The 22,353-nt window shown below is 38.0% G+C and overlaps 1 protein-coding gene across 2 annotated transcripts in view; it reads right to left on the minus strand.

The window, feature by feature from the left end:
- NBEAL1 (neurobeachin like 1) overlaps nucleotides 1-22,353 on the minus strand; it is a 178,024-nt gene that overhangs the window by 136,932 nt on the left and 18,739 nt on the right. For both annotated transcript variants that reach the window (XM_073807369.1, XM_033859886.2), the window contains exons 2-5: nucleotides 21,918-22,009; nucleotides 16,993-17,154; nucleotides 5,225-5,306; nucleotides 4,534-4,661 (exon numbers count right to left, since the gene is read on the minus strand). In XM_073807369.1, coding sequence (XP_073663470.1) covers nucleotides 4,534-4,661; nucleotides 5,225-5,306; nucleotides 16,993-17,154; nucleotides 21,918-22,009 — 464 coding nt within the window. The remainder of the gene's footprint in view (nucleotides 1-4,533; nucleotides 4,662-5,224; nucleotides 5,307-16,992; nucleotides 17,155-21,917; nucleotides 22,010-22,353) is intronic.

Genomic DNA, 22,353 nt, shown 5'->3' on the forward strand with positions numbered 1-22,353 from the left:
TTCCCTGACCAGGGATCGAACCCATGTCCCCTGCAATGGAAGCGTGGAGTCTTAACCACTGGATCACCAGGGAAGTCCCAATAAATATATTTTTAAATAAATGCTTGAATGAATAAGTCATTTTCAGGAAAGATTTCTTTCCCTATTTTAGTTCCATTTGAAGAAATCTTTCTAAATATGACGGATTCTACAAATAAAATCAAAATTGGGCTAATAGATTAATCAAATCTATTAATTAAATCAAATTACACATGAAGATACGAAAAACATCCATATATTTCATCAAATAAGAAATATAATTTTCAATGGCTTTGTATTTGGAATTATGTTAATTTTAATTAAATCTGTTCTAATCTGTTTTAGCTGTATTGGTAAGCAACAAGCACAAACAATAAGAAAATATATACATTCCAAATTTCCATTTAACTTCAGCATCATATTAATATATAAAGTCTAAGTTATTGTTATAGTTCCCCTGTACAGGTCTTCCATGAGCTATACAGATTTCTCCTAATTACATGATTTATCTCCACTATGTTTCATTTTTCTATCAAAGTCAAAGAAAACCAAGTCTCACTCTCTGCTTTTACCATTTACCTCAGAAGTAGTTCATACTATTCCTGGCAAAATTGTCACGCCTATTAAAAATAATACCTGGACAGCTTCCAGCACAATTTCTGGTATATATACTGCACTCATGAAATGCCACCACTGATCATCTACTCTTAGTTCTCCTTCTTGTTGTCATCTTACACTATAACTCTTTCTATATCATGTTATAATGTTTAAATGTCTTCTTGTTTTTGGCTCTCAAAACTTGTTTTGGGGGCTTTCCTGGTGGCGGAGTGGTTAAGAATCCGCCTGCCAATGCAGGCGACACGGGTTCGAGCCCTGGTCCAGTTAGATCCCATATGCCGCAGAGCAACTGAGCCCGTGCGCCACAACTACTCAACTACTGAAGCCCGCGTGCCTAGAGCCCATGCTCCGCAACAAGAGAAGCCACCACAATGAGAAGCCCGTGCACCGCAGCAAAGAGTAGCCCCCGGGTTTCCCTGGTGGCACAATGGTTGAGAGTCCGCCTGCCGATGTAGGCGACACGGGTTCGTGTCCCGGTCCGGGAAGATCCCACATGCCGCGGAGCGACTGGGCCCATGAGCCATGGCCGCTGAGCCTGCGCATCCAGAGCCTGTGCTCCCCAACGGGAGAGGCCACAACAGTGAGAGGCCCGCGTACCGCAAAAAAAAAAAAAAAAAAAAAGAGTAGCCCCCACTCTCAGCAACTAGAGAAAGTCCGCGTGCAGCAACAAAGACCCAACACAGCCAGAAATGAAATAAATAAAATAAATTTAAAAACAAAACTTGTTTTTGTTTTCAATTACTAATTTTATTTAATCTGTTTTAATTTGTTCTCGGGTCTACCTTTTCATAGCTTCTCTTTCTCCCACCTTTAAATTCATTTTGCTCTTAAGGATTCCTCTAAAAGCCTCTTCTGTCATTTCCAGACTCCTCTCCTTATGTTCCTCCTTCTACATGTCTTCCTGTCTATAAATAAAAATTCTTTGTCACTGTTTCAAAACTTAAAAAACGTTACCTTAGATTTGCCATTGCTGACAAGGCTAAGGTGGGGGATGGGGAAGTAGCAATAGTGGGAGGAACAGATATAATTTCCTTAAGAAATCTCGGCATAAATGTCAAAATTGGGGGAACATTGATTAGTTGAGAACCAAAGTGCTAAATGCGTAGAAAGGCTACAAATGGAGCACTATTATGTGCTCCTCTCTTTGAATCTTTAGAGAGTTATGAGCAGTACATAGGCAGAGGGAAAAGGCAGTGACAGTGCTGTCTGCCAACCATTTCCACGTCTACTCCTTTTAGTCACAGGGTAGAACTAACTTCCACCTTGGTCTCCCTTCTTCTTCTGGTCTCACTGTGGTAGATGGGAGCATGTAACTAGTCTTGGCCAACGAGTTCTGAATGAAAGTGAAACATGTCATATGTCATGACCAGACAAGAGCATTAAAACTGCCAATGTGAGACATTTCAGAGCTTTCTTTTCTCTTTCACATGGTAACTAGCACAGCCTTAGATGCTTGCTGTTCTGTCAGTTTAGGATCTTGAGTGACTATGATGAGTAGAGTCTCCCTGCCAACCATGGTAGACAGAGAACAGGAACAAGAAGTAAACCTTTGTTATTCTAACCCCTTGTTTGTTACTGCAGCTTATCCTGACGGATAAATCTTTGCCAAGAAAAATGCAAAGCACTTTCTCACTGGAAAAAGAGACATATTAAAGTTCAATAGAAAAGGAAGTAATCAGAAGGTCACTAGTACCTTCCCATTAATAAACAATCAAGAAAAGTATTAGAACGATGTGATGGTTAATTTCATGTGTCAACTTGGGGGGTGTTTTGGGATGAGATTAACACTTAAATTGGTGAACACTGGGTAACGGAACTGCCCTCCAGAAAGTGCCTCAACTAATTAGTTGAAAGCCTGAGCGGAACAAAAAGACTGGCATCTCCAAGCAAGGGGGAATTCTCCAGAAGAGTGCCCTCTGACTTCATCTGCACCATCAGTTCTGGTCTCCAGCCTGACTGCTTTTGAACTAGGACTGGAACTGGAACACTGGCTCTATAGCCTTCAAAGTCTAACTGCACCACTGGCTTCCCTGGGTGGCAAGGCTGCCAGGCCACATCGCAGATTTGGACTTGCCAGCCTCTATAATCATGTGAGGCAATCGCTTACAATGAAGTTCTTCACACACACACACACACACACACACACACACACACACACACACGGCCTGCTAGTTTTGTTTCTGTGGAGAACTCTGACTAAAGACTATAACTTTCGGGCTTCCCTGGTGGCGCAGTGGTTGAGAGTCCACCTGCCAATGCAGGGGACACGGGTACGTGCCCCGGTCTGGGAAGATCCCACATGCCGCAGAGCGGCTGGGCCCGTGAGCCGTGGCCGCTGAGCCTGCGCGTCCGGAACCTGTGCTCCGCAGCGGGAGAGGCCACAACAGTGAGAGGCCCGCGTACCGCAAAAAAAAAAAAAAAAAAAAAAAAAAAAAGACTACAACTTTCAACACATAAAGGAAAGCAAATGTATAAATAAGCAGATAGAATTGTTATATTTAATAGCTGGAGTATTTGTTCCTATTAATTCTATTAGACACTTCTTGCTTTACCTAAAGGATGTGTTATTTCAATAAAATATTACTATATAGAACATATAAAGTATTACCCCATAGTCTAATTACCCCATAGTCTACATACATGTTCTCTCAGTTACCAATCCTTCACAATTATCTAATGGTGGCTATTCAAAGTGAGGGTATCCTACCCTAAATATTCTGAAAAGCCTATTAAAAAAATCAAACATTCTAGTAACTGAAATGTTTCAGGAAGTAGGAATTGTTTATAAGTGGGTCAGGTTACACTGAAAATGAAAAAATCCTGAGATTTAAAGTACAGCAGATTAGGGAGACCTAAAAAAGAGATCTGATTGTGGGTGATAACACAACTCTTCCTATTCTTTGCCCACAGATAAGAAAGATACATGAGTTTTTAAACTCCTCCCTTTGAGCTGTGTACTGGTAATTATGCCATTGTCACTAAGCTACAAATCCATCATCTTACATGCCATCTGCTTTGTGATGCTGGAACAGTCATTCTACAAACTGTATTTCCTTTCCTCCAGCTACCTCACTCTTGGGTTCATCAATAGTGGGTACTAAACGGAGCCTGGAACGTTGAAAGAGTGAAAGGGGGACTGATGCCTTATTCCTTATTTTTTTACTGGCCAACAGTTCTTAACTATGGCATTCACAGTTGGTTTCTTTCTTCAGCTTATTTTTGGCAACACCAGAACCAGCCTCTTCACGGCTGCTCAGTGATAGCAGCACTGGCTTAGGACTCTTTCCTCAGAAGTCTCAGACCAGGCACTGCAGGACCTCTTCTCCAAAACTTCTAGTTTCTGATAACTCTAATCACTTCCCTTTGTTCCCACAGAACCAGGGAAGTAGCTGCTTCCTGAAGTTACTATCTCTGTATTACATCACTGTCCCCCTTTTGTTTTTTGAGTTCTCTAATACCTATTTAACAATCTCCTTGCATTACAGTCTCTCTTTTTAAACACTGGTTTCTGACTGACACAAGCTCCACAATTAAAAATAAAAACACAAAATACTGTTAAAATTCTTTTTCAAATCATGAAATATGCTTTAAAAAAAGATAAAGTTCCTTGAAAAATATGTACACTCTACTTGATGCTACTGTGCTCTGAGATTTTACCATCAGATTATTAGCATTCAATTTGCATTACAAAATAAAAGTTCAGGGTAAATTTATTATCTAGAAGTGGCGTTTATCACTAATTCATTACCTCCAATGTAGTTCTCTACCTCAGAGATAAGGATGGGGTCTTAGACACATCTTACCAACTGCTTTCATAGAGAATGAGACCTGCTTTGAAGAATTGTATATATTATGATATTTAGGTTTTAAATGAACATTATGATTTATAAGACATACCCTGAAATTCTATGCCTCCAATTCCGATATGGGTCATATAAACTTTCACAAAATGCCAATGCATGGATCACAAATTCTTCGATAGATGTCTGATCTGCCAATTCCTTCTCTTTTTTTTTGCTTTTTAACTGAGAATTTAAACATAAAATTATATGTACTTAAAAATGTTAAGCTGTATAACATACTGACCAACATCATTAAAAGACTACATGTTTCATTCATCTAATAATAATAACTCATTTTTATTCAAATAAGCCTAAGTTCCATTTGAGTGTGTAAAGGGTCAGTTAATCATATGGGTTGGATATAACCTCTCAAATTTTAAGTATTTCCTAGGAAGGATTTCAAATGGATAGACAAACGTCTTTCCAAAAAAGATGATGCTTTCAATAAGAGGGTTATTTGATGAATAAATAATAAATACATAAAATGGCAAACTGTGTCATTTAAAATAGCCATTTATAAAACACTTCAACTTTTAAATTAAAATAACAAAATGTATTAATAATTGCTTGTCTACTTTCAGATAATTGCATAAGATGCCTGAAATATATAAGTACCCACTGATAATTTTAATGATCTTCTCAATTATTACCTCCTCTGAAAACATTTAACTTTACTATGATATTTTAAAAAATAAAAACTAGTTACTCTCAGTAAAACAAAAAGGAATATATTAATTCACACCTACTTGTTGAATATAGAGTGTTGTCATAGTGATAACATGATTGATATATGAGCAAGTCCCAATTTCTTCTACGTTAGATAGATTTCTGTGAGGAAAAAAAAGAATAGCCATATATTTATTATATATGAATAATGAGAAAAATGTATGCTCATGAATTCAGGTTGGTTTTCGGAACACATGTTGGCAAATAAAATACAAAACACAGTCATTAAAACTTAAAATCAATATGGTTATATAACTGCTTTCCCACTGAGAATGCAAAACACACCTCAAGCACCATTTAACTACTATAAACAGAGAACATTTAAGAAAGACATGCCAATTAGCATTTGTTTATTATAAAAAATTGGAAAATATCACAAAGTAGAAATAGAAAAGAAAAAGTCACTAATATTCTTACAACCCCAACGTTAGCAACTATATACATTTTGGATTATTTCTTTCCAGGTTTGTTGTTATTTTCCTATGTACTTTTTAAGCTTGGTTTTTTGTACATATCGTTGTCTTTATAACTCATGTAGTGCAGTTTTATAGTTATCATCTTGCTTTCTGAAATTATAGTTCCCCTTTTAGACTCATAATATATCTCCTCATCTATATTAAAAAGCCTTGAGAGAAGGGTGGGCATCTATACATACTCCAAGAGGGCACAGTGCATGCTTTGTTTAAAGCAGTGTGTCAACAAGTGCCTGGTGTTTAATTAAAATATGGCCCTCATTTTTGTTCCATTTTTAATAAGACTGAGGTATGACACGTAAAATGCTAACATGTACTCTTACTAATATCACCAGTCTTTTTCTTGGCATACTAAAAAAAATTCTGTTAAGACAAAAACTCTATTGTGTTCTGAGACATTGTGACCTTGAAAAATACTTTATATCTTAAAATCCAGTAAATGCTAAAGGAACAGGAAAAATTAACTAAATTAATGAACTTAGTGTAAGAAGTCAGAATGGCATGACATCTTTGAGAAAGCAAAGAGTAAAGGCAGAGGTAAAATTCAAAGCCCCTGTGGAGGATTCTGGGAAAATAGCCAAGTGGGAAGAACCAGGAATCTGTCTCCCAACCTAGAAAACAGTTACACTGTCAAGATCAGTTTGATGTAACTATTTTGGAACCCTTGAGTCTCTGTTGAAGGCTGGCAACTTCTATGGGAAAATCTGGATGATAAGTTGCAATTAATGTCCTAAATTCTGCTCAATTTCAGCTATTAGCACAGTAGCACCTATCAATCTGCCACCCCCAGACATGTGGTAAGCAGCTGTGCACATAGTCCAGGAGCAGCTTGCTAACAGCTTGAAGAAACCAACGTAGGCAAAAAGGACCCTGTCCTCAACATATTGGAGATCGTGCTCTGATCACTGATTGCTCCTTCTGATTATAGAGGTGCAGACAAAGAGGCAGGCAGGCACTGATATTGCACATCCCCACCACTTGTTACAAGCCTCTCCCCCTCTGGCTGAAGTAATTTCCAGGGGACTTAAAGGCCATTTCCCTTTCCCCCTTCATCTTTTTGTTTTTTCCCCTTTTGGGAGCCAGATGTTAAAGACTAGGACATTCAAAAATAACAGCATAAATGGGGAAAATTAGAGAGTGACCACACATGCTGAGGGAAAGGGTCAGAGTAGATCTGAGCAGACCTTATGTTTACAACTCAGGTTGATCCTCAGCACAGAGACAATCTGTAAGGATCAAAAAATAAAACAAATAAACAAAAATAACAACAAAAAGCAGCAAACCCCAGGAAAGGGGGTAAATCTGATTTTCAGAGTTACCACATTCTTAGATTCAAATGTCCAGTATTCAATTAAAAACAAAAATCAGAAGGCATACAAAGAAATAGGGGAATATGGCCCAGTCAAAAAAAAAAACAGAGATCAACAGAAACTCCCTGAAAAAGATCTATTAGACAAAGACTTCAAAATAACTGTCTTCAAGATGCTCAAAGTATCAATACTAAAGGAAGATGTGGAGAAAGTCAAGAAATTAATGGGTAAACAAAATGGAAATATCAGTAAGGAGATTAAAAAAAAACTAAAAAGAAACCAGAAACAAATTCTGGAACTATAATCACTATAATGAAAAATTCACTAGAGGAATTCAACGGTAGATCTGAGCTGGCAGAGGAAAGAATCAGTGAACTTGAAGATAGCACAATGGACATTATCAAGTCTGAACAACACAAAGAAAAAAGATTGAGTCTAAGAAAAAGAAGAGAAAGAAAAAGGGAAAGAGAGAATACTTAAAGAAATTATTGCTGATAATTTCCCAAATTTGATGAAGGACATGAATATGAACAGCCAAGAAGCTCAACGAACTCCAAATAAGGTGAACTCAAAGACACCCACACTGAGACACACGTTATAATCAAACTTTCAAAAGACAGACAGACTATTTGAAAATAGGAAGAGAGAAGCAAATCATCACATATAAGGGATCTTCAATACAATTATCAGCAGATTTCTACTAAGAAACTTAGGCCAGAAGATAGTGAGAGGATACACTGAGAGTGCTAAAAGAAAAATAGCTGTCAACCAACAATCCTGTATCTGGCAAACTATCCTTCAAAAGTGAGGGAGAAATAAAGACATTCCCAGGAAACAAAAGGTAATGGAGTCTGTGATCACTCGCTCTACCCTACAAAAAATGCTAAACACTGTCCTGCAGGGTGAGAGGTAAGGACACTATCCAGCAACTCAAAGCTTCATGGAAAACTAAGATCTCAATGAAGGTAAATAAATGGGCAATTATAAAAGCTAGTATTATTGAAACAGTGATTTGTAACTGTATTCTTTGTTTTTATATAATTTAAGAGATTATATTTAAAGAAATAAAATTGTTCAGGTAAAAACTAGTATTACTGTAACTTTGGTTTGTAATTCCAAATCTTGTTTTATACATAATTTGAGACTAATGCATCTAAAATAACTATTAGCTTATGTTTGGGGGCAAACATTGTGTAAATGTAATTTTGTGACATCAGCAACCAAAAGGAGTAAGGACAGAGCCATAAAAGAGCAGAGTTTTTGTATGTTATTGATATTAAAGTGGTATAAATTCAAATTAGAATGTTATAACTTTAGAATGTTAAATGTAACACCAATGGTAGCCACAAAGAAAATATCTACAGAATGTATACAAAAGAGTATGATAAAGGGGACATCCCTGGTGGTCCAGTGGCTAAGACTCTGTGCTCCCAATGCAGGGGGCCTGGGTTCAATCCCTGGTCAGGGAACTAGAACCCGCATGCTGCAACTAAAATATCCTGCATGCTGCAACTAAGACCCGGTAGAGCCAAATAAATAAACAAATATTACAAAATAAATAAATAATGAAATGCTCGTTATAAAAAAAGAATATGATAAAGGAATTTAAATCACCACAATGAGAAGCCCATGCACTGCTACGAAGCGCAGCCCCCGCTCGCCACAACTAGAGAAAGCCCATGGGCAGCAACGGAGACCCAAAACAGCCAAAAAATAAATAAATTTAAAAAAAAAACAAACTTCTGTTTTAAGGCATAAAGAAAACAAATAGAACAGTAAAAGAAGTAAATTCCTCCTTAGGAGTAATTACTTTCAATGTAAATGGATTAAAGTTTCCATTCAAAAGACACGAGACTGAATGGTGTTGATGAATGAGTGGTAGGGCAGGAATAAAGATGCAGACATTGAGAATGGACTTAAGGACACAGGGCAGGAAGTGGAGACTGGGACATAGTGACAGAGTAGCACTGACATATATACACTACCAAATGTAAAACAGCTAGTGGGAAGCAGCTACATAGCACAGGGAGATCAGCTCGGTGCTTTGTGAAGACCTAGAGGGGTGGGATAGGTAGGGTGGGAGGAAGGCTCAAAAGGGATGGGATATGGAGATATAGGTATGCATATAGCTGATTCACTGTGTTGTACAGCAGAAACTAACACAACATTGTAAAGCAATTATACTCCAATCACGATATATTAAAAAAAAAGACAAAAAAAGAAAAGAGATTGGCAGAATGGATACAAACTCAGGATCCAACTATATACTGTCTACCTGATGTCCAAGGACACAAACAGGTTGAAACTGAAAGCAGAGGGAAAGATATTCCATGCAAAGAGTAACTCAAAGAGAGCAGAGGCTGACATACAAATATCAGACAAAATAGGTTACATGGAACAAAGAAGGACATCATATATTTTAAAAGGTACAGGGGGCAGAGTCAAGATGGCATACTAGGAGGACGCGGAATTCGCGTCTACACACAACTAGGGCACCTACCAGGCACCAGCGGGGGACCACAGACACCTAAAGGGATGGGAGGAACCCCCAGTGAGCGGGTAGGATGTGGGGCTTGGGAGGAGTGATGGGAGAGGAGAAGTGGAGGCGGGATGGGCCTGATGCCCCTGAGGGGCAGCTGGGGGAGGGGAAGGGATCCCACACCCGAAGCGGGAAACTGGGGAACCACTGGGAGGGCAGAGGATCAAAAGGGAGCATGGCCAGGTTTCTCCTGTCCACTTGGGCCCCCAGGAACCTGCTGAGATCCCAGGCCTGATCCTCTGTCCACCAAGGCCCCTTCCAGATGCATGGGTCCTGAGGGAGTGGGAAGGAGGGAAGGGGGAGCAAAAGTAAAGGCTGGACCTCCGGGACTGGCACCCCTGAGGGGTGGATGGAGGAGGGGAGGAGTTCCTACACCCAGTGGGACCCACCCACGGTTAGGGGTCCAGCAGCAATGGGGGAGACCCTGGGGGAGATGGTGGGGAAGGGGGCATGAAGGAATGGAAGGGAATGCAGTCTGTGCCTTCCCTGTCCACTTAGGTACCAGGAAGCCTGTTAGGCCCCAGGACTAATCCTCTGCCCTCAGAGCCTCTCTCCTGCCACACAGAACCCAAGCTCCGCCCCTACACCCCAACCCAGGGCCCTACCTGTACACTCAGAGAACGCCCTCTGAGACCCATCCGATGCACTGGGCCTAAACCCCACCCACACACCCTCACTCAGGGCCCTACCTCCAAACTCCCTAACTCCACACTCCAGAGGCCCTCCTTTCCATGTGCTGCCTTTCCACTTCCACACAGGTCCTAAGCAGAGGCCCCACCCTATGCTTGAACATCACTCTGTCAAGGCCTTACCCCCAGGGCGTTTCCAGCTGCGTGGGTCCTAAGCTTAGGAGCTGCCCCACGCTCAAAACTCATCCCCCCACCTGACTAGGTCCCGCTCCACCCTAAACCCAGCCCCTGCGTAAATTCCACCCCGCCTAAACTTTGCCCCCTACAGCCAAGGTTTTTTTTTTTTTTTTTTTTTTTTTCCTCTTTTAGACTGGGGTTCTGTTTTACCTTGTTGATTCATTGTTGTCGATCCTTTTATATTTTTATTTTTCCTAAAAAAACTTTTATTTTTCTAGTTTTATTCTTTATACTTCATTAACATTCTCTCCTTTTGGCTTGTTCCCCCCACCTTTTTTATTTTTCTTTTTACTGTTATGGTTTTATTTTACCCGGTTGGAGTTGTTTCAATTAATATATTTTTCATCTTTCTAATTTTATTTTGTTCTATATTCTTGCATATTGCACTGCTCCTTTTCTTCTTCCTTTTTTTTTTTTTTTACCACACAACGAAGCTTGCAGGATCTTGGTTCCCAGGCCGGGAGTTGGGATCCTGTGGTGGGAGCTCCAAGTCCAAACCGCTGGACTAATGAGAAACTTAAACCCCAGGGAACATTCATCAGAGTGAGGCCCCCGGGAGGTCCTCATCTCAGCACCAAGACCCGGCTCTATCCAACTGCCTGCAAACTCCAGTGCTGGATGTCTCAGGCCAAACAACCAGGAAGACAGGAATACAGCACCACCCATTAAAAGAAAAAAAAAAGAAACGACAAAAAAATATGTTACAGATGAAGGAGCAAGGTAAATACTTACAAGACCAAATAAATGAAGATGAAATAGGCAACCTACCTGAAAAAGAATTCAGAGTAATGATAGTAAAGATGATCCAAAATCTCGGAAACAGAATGGAGAAAATACAAGAAACATTTAACAAGGATCTAGAAGAACTAAAGAGCAAACAAACAGTGATGAACAACACAGTTACTGAAATTAAAAATACTCTAGAAGGAATCAATAGCAGAATAACTGGGGCAGAAGAACAGATAAATGAGCTGGAAGATAAAATGGTAAAAATAACTGCCAGGGAGCAGAATAAAGAAAAAAGAATGAAAAGAACTGAGGACAGTCTCAGAGACCTCTGGGACAACATTAAATGCACCAACATTCGAATTATAGGGATCCCAGAAGAAGAAGAGAAAAAGAATGGGTCTGAGAAAATATTTGAAGAGATCAGAGTCGAAAACATCCCTAGCATGGGAAAGTAAACAGTCAGTCAAGTCCAGGAAGCACACAGAGTACCATACAGGAAAAACATGCCGAAACACATACTAATCAAACTATCAAAAATTAAGTATGAAGAAAAAGTACTAAAAGCAGCAGGAAAAGCAACAAATAACATACAAGGGGGAATCCCCATAAGGTTAACAGCTGATCTTTTAGCAGAAACTCAGCAAAAGAGAAGGGAATGGCAGGACATATTTAAAGTCATGAAAGGGAAAAAACCTACAAGATTACTCTACCCAGCAAGGATGTCATTAAGATTCGATGGAGAAATTAAAACCTTTAGAGATAAGCAAAGGTTAAGAGAATTCAGGACCACCAAACCAGCTTTACAACAAATGCTAAAGGATCTCTAGGCAGGAAACACAAGAGAAGGAAAAGACCTACAATAACAAACCCAAAACAATTAAGAAAATGGTCATAGGAACATACATATTGATAATTACCTTAAGTGTAAATGGATTCAGTGCTCCAACCAAAAGACACAGACTGGCTGAATGGATGCAAAAACAGGACCCGTGTATATGCTGTCCACAAGAGACCCACTTCAGACCAAGGGACACATACAGAATGAAAGTGAGGGGATGGAAAAAGATATTCCATGCAAATGGAAATCAAAAGAAAGCTGGAGTAGCAATTCTCATATCAGACAAAACAGACTTTAAAATAAAGACTATTACAAGAGACAAAGAAGGACACTACATAATGATCAAGGGATCAATCCAAGAAGACATAACAACTGTAAATATTTATGCACCCAACATAGGAGCACCTCAATACATAAGGCAAATGCTGACAGCCATAAAAAGGGAAATGGATGGTAACACAATAATAGTAGGGGACTTTAACACCCCACTTTCACCAATGGACAGATCATCCAAAATGAAAATAAGTAAGAAAACACAAGCTTTAAATGACACATTAAATGAGACAGACTTAATTGATATTTATAGGACATTCCATCCAAAAACAACAGAATACACTTTCTTCTCAAGGGCTTATGGAACATCCTCCAGGATAGACCAGATCTTGGGTCATAAATCAAGCCTTGGTAAATTTAAGAAAACTGAAATTGTATCAAGTATCTTTTCCGACCACAACGCTATGAGACTAGATATCAATTAAAGGAAAAAAACTGTAAAAAATACAAACACATGGAGGTTAAACAATATGCTACTAAATAACCAAGAGATCACTGAAGAAATCAAAGAGGAAATCAAAAAATACCTAGAAACAAAAGACAACAGAGACACGACCACCCAAAACCTATGGGATGCAGCAAAAGCAGTTCTAAGAGGGAAGTTTATAGCTATACAACCCTACCTCAAGAGACAAGAAAAATCTCAAATAAACAACCTAACCTTACACCTAAAGCAATTAGAGAAAGAAGAAAAAACCCCGAAGTTAGCAGAAGGAAAGAAATCATAAAGATCAGATCAGAAATAAATGAAAAAGGAATGAAGGAAACAATAGCAAAGATCTATAAAACAAAAAGCTGGTTCTTTGAGAAGATAAACAAAATTGATAAACCATAAGCCAGACTCATCAAGAAAAAAAGGGAGGGCTTCCCTGGTGGCACAGTGGTTGAGAATCTGCCTGCCAATGCAGGGGACACGGGTTTGAGCCCTGGTCTGGGAAGATCCCACATGCCATGGAGCAACTGGGCCCATGAGCCACAACTACTGAGCCTATGCATCTGGAGCCTGTGCTCTGCAACAAGAGAGGCCATGGCAGTGACAGGCCCGCACATCGCGATGAAGAGTGGCCCCCACTCGCCGCAAAATGGATTAAAGACCTAAATGTAAGGTCAAACATTATAGAACTCTTAGAGGAAAACATGGGCAGAACACTCTATGACATAAATCACAGCAAGATCCTTTTTGACTCACCTCCTAGAGAAATGGAAATAAAAACAAAAATAAACAAATGGGACCTAATGAAACTTAAAAGCTTTTGCACAGCAAAGGAAACCATAAACAAGACAAAAAGAGAACCTCAGAATGGGAGAAAATATTTGCAAAGGAAGCAGATGACAGAGGATAAATCTCCAAAATATACAAGCAGCTCATGAAGCTCAATATTAAAAAAACAACCCAATCCAAAAATGGGCAGAAGACCTAAACAGACATTTCCACAAAGAAGATATACAGATTGCTAACAAACACATGAAAAGGTGCTCAATATCACTAATCATTAGAGAAATGCAAATCAAAACTACAATGAGGTATCACCTCACACCAGTCAGAATGGCCAAAATCAAAAAATCTACAAACAACAAATGCTGGAGAGCGTGTGGAGGAAAGGAAACCCTCTTGCACTGTTCGTAGGAATGTAAATTGATACAGCCACTATGAAGAACAGTATAGAGGTTCCTTAAAAAACTAAAAATAGAACTACTATATTACCCAGCAATCCCACTCCTGGGCATATACCTTGAGAAAACCATAATTCAAAAAGAGTCATGTACCACAATGTTCAATGCAGCACTATTTATAATAGCCAGGACATGGTAGCAACCTAAGTGTCCATCGACAGATGAATGGATAAAGAAGATGTGGCACATATAAACAATGGAATATTAGTCAGCCATAAAAAAAATGAAATTGAGTTATTTGTAGTGAGGTGGATGGACCTAGAGTCTGTCATACAGACTCTGTCATACAGTGAAGTAAGTCAGAAAGAGAAAAACAAATACCGTATCCTAACACATATATATGGAATCTAAAAAAAAATGGTTCTGATGAGCCTAGGAGCAGGACAGGAATAAAGACACAGACGTAGAGAATGGACTTGAGGACATGGGGTTGGGGAAGGGTAACCTGGGATGAATTGAGAGAATAACACTGACATATATACACTACCAAATGTAAAATCGATAGCTAGTGGGAAGCAGCTACCTAGCACAGGGAGATCAGCTCAGTGCTTTGAGACCACCTGGGGGGTAGGATAAGGAGGGTGAGAGGGAGACGTAAGAGGGAGGGGATATGGGGATATACGTAGGCACATAGCTGATTTACTTTGTTATACAGCAGAAAGTAACGCAACATTGTAAAGCAATTAATACTCAAAGATGTTAAAAATAAATAAAATAAAAGGTAAAATATAATGTAATAAAAGTATATATGATATAACAAAGGTATTACACTAGCAAAAAGATATAACAATTATGAACATTTACGTATCTAATGACAGACCATCAAAACATATGAAGCAAATACTGACAGAATTGAAGAGAGAAACATATAGTTCTTCCATAATAGCTGGAGAATTCAATACCTCATCCACAACAATGGATAAAACAACTAGATAGAAGATAAGTAAAGCAACAGAGGACTTAACACAGTAAATCTAATAGCTCTAAGAAACATATACAGGTGACTCTACCCAAGAACAGAACAAACATTCTTCTCAAGTGCACTTGGGACATTTTACAAGATAGACACTATATTAGGCCACAAATTAAGTCTCAACAGATTTAAAATGACAGATATCATACAAAGTATCTTCTCTAACCGCAGCAGGATGAAGTTAAAAATCAGTAACATAAAGAGAACTGAAAAATTCACAAAACTGTGTAAATTAACAAAAATACTTTAAAATAATCAATGGATCAAAGAAGAAACCCACAAGGGAAATTAGAAAATACTTAAGATGAATGAAAAGGAAAACATTACTTACCAAAACTTATGGGAGGCAATGAAAGTGGTGCAAAGGGAGAATTTTATAGGTGTAAGTGCTTACACTAAAAAAAAAGAACAAGAAACCAACTACCTAATATTACAACTTAAGGAATCAGACAAAGATGAACAAACTAAATCCAAAGTTAGCAGAAAGAAGGAAATGATAAAGATCAGAGCAGAGATTAAAATAAATTTTTAAAAATAGAGAAAATCAATGAAAACAAAAATTAGTTCCTTGGAGACATCAACAAAATTGACAAACCTTTAGCTAGATAGACTAAGAAAAAGAGAGACGAATCAGATTACTAACATCAAAAATGAAGTGTGGATATTACTACTGATACTACAGAAATACAGAGGATTATTAAGAGAGTACTATGAACAACTGTACAACAACAAATTGAATAACATAGATGAAATGGACAAATTCCTAGAAACACAAAATCTGCCAAGATTAAACCATGATGAAATAAATAAGCTGAATAGACCTACAACTAGTAAGGAAACTGAATCAGTAATCAAAACTCTCCCAAAAAAGCAGTCCTGGACCTGATGTTTTCACTCATGAAGTCTACAAAACATTTAAAGAAGAACTAATGCCAATCCTTCTCAAATTTTTCTAAAAAACTGAAAAGGAAGGAACACTTTCTGACTCATTTTATGAGGCCAGTATTACCCTGACCCCAAAGCCAAACAAGAGACTACATGAAAACTACAAGCCAACATCCCTTATGAACATTAATGCAAAGATCTTCAACAAAATACTAGCAAAGAGAATTCAACAGTATATTAAAAGTATTACACACTATGACTAAGTGGGATTTATTCCTGTAATGCAAGGATGGTTAAACATATGAAAGCTGATAAATGTAATATGCCATATTAACAGAATAAAGGGGAAAAAAACCCAGATGATCATCTCAATTAATGCAGAAAAGCATTTGACAAAATTCAGCAACCATTCCTGATAACAACACTCAGCAAACTAGGAACAGAAGGAAACTACCTCAACATAATAAAACCTATATATAAAAATTTCACAGCAAATATCATACTAAATGGTAAAAGACTAAAAGTTTTTCCTCTAAGAACAAGAAAAGAAGACAGATTTTAAGAGGCATGTGATGCCCCTAACCCAACGGTTCTCAAATTCTTATATGCAGATTAATGGAATGTGTGAAAATTCAAAATGCCTGAGCTCTTTTGGATCAGAACTTCCATACATAAGGCTCAAACTCTGTATTTCTATTAAGCTTCCCAGTTGACATTTATGCACACCAAAATTCAAGTACCACAGACCTAATCATCTATAAATCTGGAAATATAAGCTATGGAATAATTATACTTTCTTTGGTAAAATTATAAAATGAAAGACTAGAAAAATACATTTCACAAATGATAACGCACAGTATAAAAATGTATACGTACATGTTTATTGGTGAGGACCATATAGAAAATACCAGTGCAATAAATTCTTAAGTAAAAACTCCTGTCATTGTCTTTACTCTAAAGCAATTATTTTTTATCCTGGCTGAATCTCTCTAAGTAGATATAGTAAAAGGCTTTCCAATATAATAACAAACCACAAGCCTATTGCAAAAGCTGTACTCATCCCTAAAAGCTCCATATGAACAACAAACATCATTAATAACTAATAAATGCATTATTAGTTTGCTAATAATTATTTGAAACAGATAACTAGTTTATTTGTACCAGATACCTGCAAAGAACAATGAAGAACTTGATAAGCAAAATTGACAAGGCTTGCTGTTCTTCCTCTAACCCATCTGCCATTTTCTGAACACAGTGCAGAAGCTGGGTCCTCAGAACCTGCAGAATATTATCAGGAAGCAGAGATATTCCTGGAGGCACATCATCTACCCTACAATATAAGGGGAACAAAATAAGAAGGGTGTTTAAATACAGGACGAAAATCTGTGGCACTTTAAAGTAACTGCATTTTCAGCTCAAATCCTAAAGAAGCTCTTTTAGTCCAGATATTCTGTGCCTTCCTCTCTGCATAGTACCACCAAATGGAGAGTGACATTTTAGAAGATTATTAGAGCAGAGTGGTTAGTCTTACTTCAGAGGAGTCTTACTGAGAAGAGAGAGAAAAAAAGGCTATTTAGTATTTTCAATTGTGCTATTGTTAAAGAAAATATTTAAAATATAAGATTACTTCACCTTCTACTATTTAGAAATACAATGTGTCTATACCATTTCTAAAAGAAACGGTAACTAGCAAATAAAAATGAAGTACCTCTAACTAGTTTAATATCTGTTAACTGCTTTACTAAATAAACAATATTCACCTACCTACAGGGTCCCTAAGCCATCTGATCAGAAGAGGGAGAGAAGAAAACTAGCAAAATGAAAGGAGAAAGATAGAGGTGAATGTAGAACCCCAAGCATGAGCATCAGTAGAAGACTCTTTTAAAGCAATACATCAATATTTTGTGACAGGTGGTTTCTGTGTAAGAAGACAATATGGTTCTTTATGGGCAAAAGCCAATACCAGGTGTAACTGGCTCCTTGCATGTGCCTCTCACATTAAAACCCCCTAGATTCAAAGTCAGAAGCCTGCATACTAAGTTCCACCTCTGTAACATGAAGCACTTCATTTAATCTCTGAAGTTCCCTAATCTATAAAACTGTAATATCAGATATCCACCCTATTTCACTGGGCTCTGAAACCAGAAAGTCAATGTGCATTTTCAGCTTTAAAGTATGTAAAGAGGGCTTCCCTGGTGGCGCAGTGGTTGAGAGTCCGCCTGCCAATGCAGGGGACACGGGTTCGTGCCCCGGTCTGGGAGGATCCCACATGCCGCGGAGCTGCTGGGCCCGTGAGCCATGGCCGCTGAGCCTGCACGCCTGGAGCCTGTGCTCTACAACGGGAGAGGCCACGACAGTGAGAGGCCCGCAAAAAAAAAAAAAACAAAGTATGTAAAGAACTCTAAATATGTAATGCATTTTAAATATACTATCTCTAAAGCCTCAGAATCTTTTCATAAACCACTGTATTATTTCCCTATCTCTGTTAAGAAAAATGCTCAAATAGCAAAGAAGCACTGTGAAGAGTTCCATGATTAAATGGCAATTATACTTTACAATAGTCTTTTCTTCAGATAATGCTTAACATGAAGTATTAGTACTATGTTTACATTGAGTAAAAGGCATTCACTGTAGACAAAGAAATTTGAAGCATCTTAGCAGTAGTCACATAAACACATATGTAAATATTATTAGCCTCTTCCTGAACCACCCTACAACATAAATCAATAAAGCATTTTATAAAATAAACGCAAGTCACAAAGCATACTACCAAGGTTGCCTAATACTATATAATCATGTTCTAAAAATACATGTTTCATTTTAGTCTGGGCATCATTTCACTTGCAGCTTTGGATTCTTTCATTCTCTCTTATTTATAGATGGTATCAGAAACACTCATTTTTATATTTAATTTTTTTTTGGAGAGCTAAAAAGAGGTGATTAGAAAAACCAGGGTTAACTTCAAAATAATAAACAAACATTTAAATATAACTGATTTTCAAGACGAAGTGAAACTATTCCTCTGCACTTTTCCAAAAATGTTAAATCAACAAGCAAGAAGACATTAGATTTCCCAATATTCCATTTTAGTTATTTAAAGGAGTAGTTCCTTTTGTCCTTAATTGTCCCATTTTCTATTTACACACATTTTGATTTAACTGGGCAGAAAAAAATACTAACTTCTAAAAGAGCAATCTTTTTTTTTTTAACTGACTCTCATTATAAAATTGGGGCTTACTTAGGACATGGCATATAGACAAAGTTGGAATTTTTGGCCTTGTTCCTAATGTGATGAGGATTTAAGAATTTAGAAGAATTTTCCCACCTCTAGGACTTTATTGTCCAAAATTCTAAGCTCCTTTTGCTGAAATATCCCAAACTCCAGAAATCTTTTCCACTCCTCAATTTGCCTAGTCAATGTCTATTGTAAACAGCTGCCAATTGTTCTCTCTAACGTAGGAAAAAGTCCAGCTTAAATTTCAAGGCCTTATAATCTGGTAAAAGCAATCCTTGCCTTCTATTATGAATTCTCTAACTTGGAAATTCTATAAAGTCAGTATACTTTAAATGAGGATTATCTGTGAGTTTCTTATCTTTAAGGTGACTAGACTAGTTTTACAGATCTTACATATAATATTCACTTGAAAAATTGAAAGTTTACTACAAGCAAAATCTAAATTCATGGTTCAGTTTGAAAGACAAAGATATGAAATATAATTTTAAATAAACCAACTAAATCACAAGTAAAAAAACACTCTTGAGATTCTTCATCTTACTTTAAATATAGTGGCAATATAAGTCTACATAGTGTTTTTAGAAATGACCTCCCAAGGAAGGAGACATTTATAATGTATGGATGATAACAAGTGCATCTTACAAAACCCCAAGCATTCAAAGGCCAAAATCCTGACTCCATAAGATCCTTAGGCTCATGATTTAAAATGAGCTATAAATTTTTAAAATAAAAGCACTCCTAAGTATAAACTACAAGAATATTCTTTTATGAGTAGACATCAATAATACATAATCTTATTTTGAGTTCAAGATTTAATACTGATTTTCAACCTTTATAAACCTGTTACAAATAATCTAATGGGGAAGAACTCTGAAACTGTATTTATAAATACAGTACTTGTGCTTTCTGAGCATAACCATATTGTTTCTTAAGTTCATTGCCTTGGTCCAAAGAGCTAATGATTTTTTTCTCTGAATTATTACAATTACCCCTTAACTGGGCTTCTTGCCTTCAGTCTCAATCCTTTCCAATCCAACCTCCATAATGCCACCAAAGTGACTTTTAAAAAACAAACTTGATCATGATACTCTTTTTTTTTTTTTTATAACTTATTTTATTTATTTATTTTTGGCTATGTTGGGTCTTCGCTGCTGCGCTCAGGCTTTCTCTAGTTGCGGCAAGCGGGGGCTGCTCTTGGTTGCAGTGCGCGGGCTTCTCATTGCAGTGGCTTCTCTTGTTGCAGAGCACAGGCTCTAGGCACGTGGACTTCAGTAGTTGTGGCGTGTGGGCTCAGCAGTTGTGGCTCGCGAGCTCTAGAGCACAGGCTCAGTAGTTGTGGCACACAGGCTTAGTTGCTCCGCAGCATGTGGGATCTTCCCAGACCAGGGCTCAAACCCGTGTCCCCTGCATTGGCAGGCGGATTTGTAACCACTGTGCCACCAGGGAAGTCCCATGATACTCTTATGCAGAAAATTCTTTAGTAGAGCCTTGTATCTTCCATAACAAAAAGTCAAAGTCCATTAGTAATGCATTTGTGGCACTTCATGATCTGGCTCCCATGTGATTCTCCAGGTTCAACTCACCTGTGTCTAAACTCTCACTGCTTACCTCCACCCCCAAACTGCAAATATTTTCGTCCTTGAAGATTTTTAATTCACCAGATACTTTTTCATCCTCAACCACCACCCATTTCTCTCCTCTTCTCTCAACACATCTCTATAAATGGAGTTGCTTTTGTGGCTAAAAGTATGTCCTCATTTCTCCAGCTTTTAACCACAGCAAACCTAACCTCTCTTACCTAGGTCCACAAGATGACTTGAGATACAATATGAACTTTATCTGGGAAGTGGGCCTGGGAACAGTGAGATTGCAGAAACAGATGTAGGCAGAGGAATGGGAGAAAATATTTGTAATTTCACTTATACATTTCCATAAGATGCTAATTTTTCCCTCATGATTTTCAAATCTAGTTTTAAAAAATCCTAAAACTTAACCTCCTCCAAGATGTTTTCTAAGGCCCTTCTCTAAAGCTAGGAAAAGAAGTATAATAAGTTTCAACTACAATAGAATGCCTGTCATATAATAAAGAAATTTTATGCAAATGAATAAAATGATGCATGGTGGACCCTTAGATAGTTTCAAAAAAGGGGCTGGCCACGTCTGAATAACTCACCCCCCCCAACTTTCTGGGAGGGGAGAGGAGCTGGAGACTGAGTTCAATCACATGGTCAATGAATAACACCCAACAAAACTCTGACACCCAGAGCTCAAAGAGCTTCCTTCTTTGAATGCACTGATGTTCAGGGAGAGCAACATGCCCCGACTCCAAAGGGAGAGAGCATGGATGCCCTGCATCCAAGACCCTCCCAGGCCCTGTCCTACATGTATCCTTTATAATAATACTGTAATCATAAGTATAGGACTATCAGTGAGTTCTGTGAGTTAATCTAACAAATTATTGAACCTGAGGGAGTCATGTCAACCCCTAAATTTACAGCCTGTTGATCAGAAATGTCGGTGGCTCCCAAGACTTGCTAACGATGTCTGAAGTGAGGGCAGTCTTGTGGAGGACTTTGCCTTTAACTCATGGGATCTGGCGCTAACTCCAGGTAGTGTCAGAATTGAAATGAATTGCAGGACACCCAATTGCCAGTGGCTGAACAAAGTAAAGAAGAGGCTTCTAGAAGTCACGTCTAGTATCAGCAAGAAAGACTGCTGTGATCAATCAGAAATGTCTGCCGTGAAAGCAGGGTTATGTGTGTCACATAACTGCCATCCTTGTAATGTCATCAATGAAGTTTTTGTACCAAAAATTAACAAACTCACCCAAGGGTAGGAAATTAAGTGTTTCAACATACCTGGTAGGCAGCTTTTCAAAGTCAACATCTAAGAATTGTTCATAGTTAGAAACAAAATTGTCCAACCACAGCTTCAGGTAATCTGGATCTTTCTGAAATAAGAAAACCATTTTAATATTAAGTACATCTTTCAGGAATTTTTTTTAAAAATGCTTTTACTCCTATTGAGCAGATATGAATTGATAAATCTAAAGAAACAATAATATGAAATCTCTAAATGATATACAGAAGACAGATGTGTTGTTTTAAAATGTATATTAAGTATAGTGAACCCATGGCACTCACACAAGGAGCTACAATCTGAAAAATGTCCTATAAGATTCTAAACAATTTGCCCTCCCCTATCTCTGTGGCCTTATCCACTGTCACCCTGTACTATACTGGCTTCCTGGCTGTTACTGGGACATACCAGACATGCTCCCATCTCAGGCCTTTG

The sequence above is a fragment of the Tursiops truncatus genome, chromosome 7, assembly GCF_011762595.2.
Source record: "Tursiops truncatus isolate mTurTru1 chromosome 7, mTurTru1.mat.Y, whole genome shotgun sequence".
NCBI classification, from domain to species: domain Eukaryota; kingdom Metazoa; phylum Chordata; class Mammalia; order Artiodactyla; family Delphinidae; genus Tursiops; species Tursiops truncatus.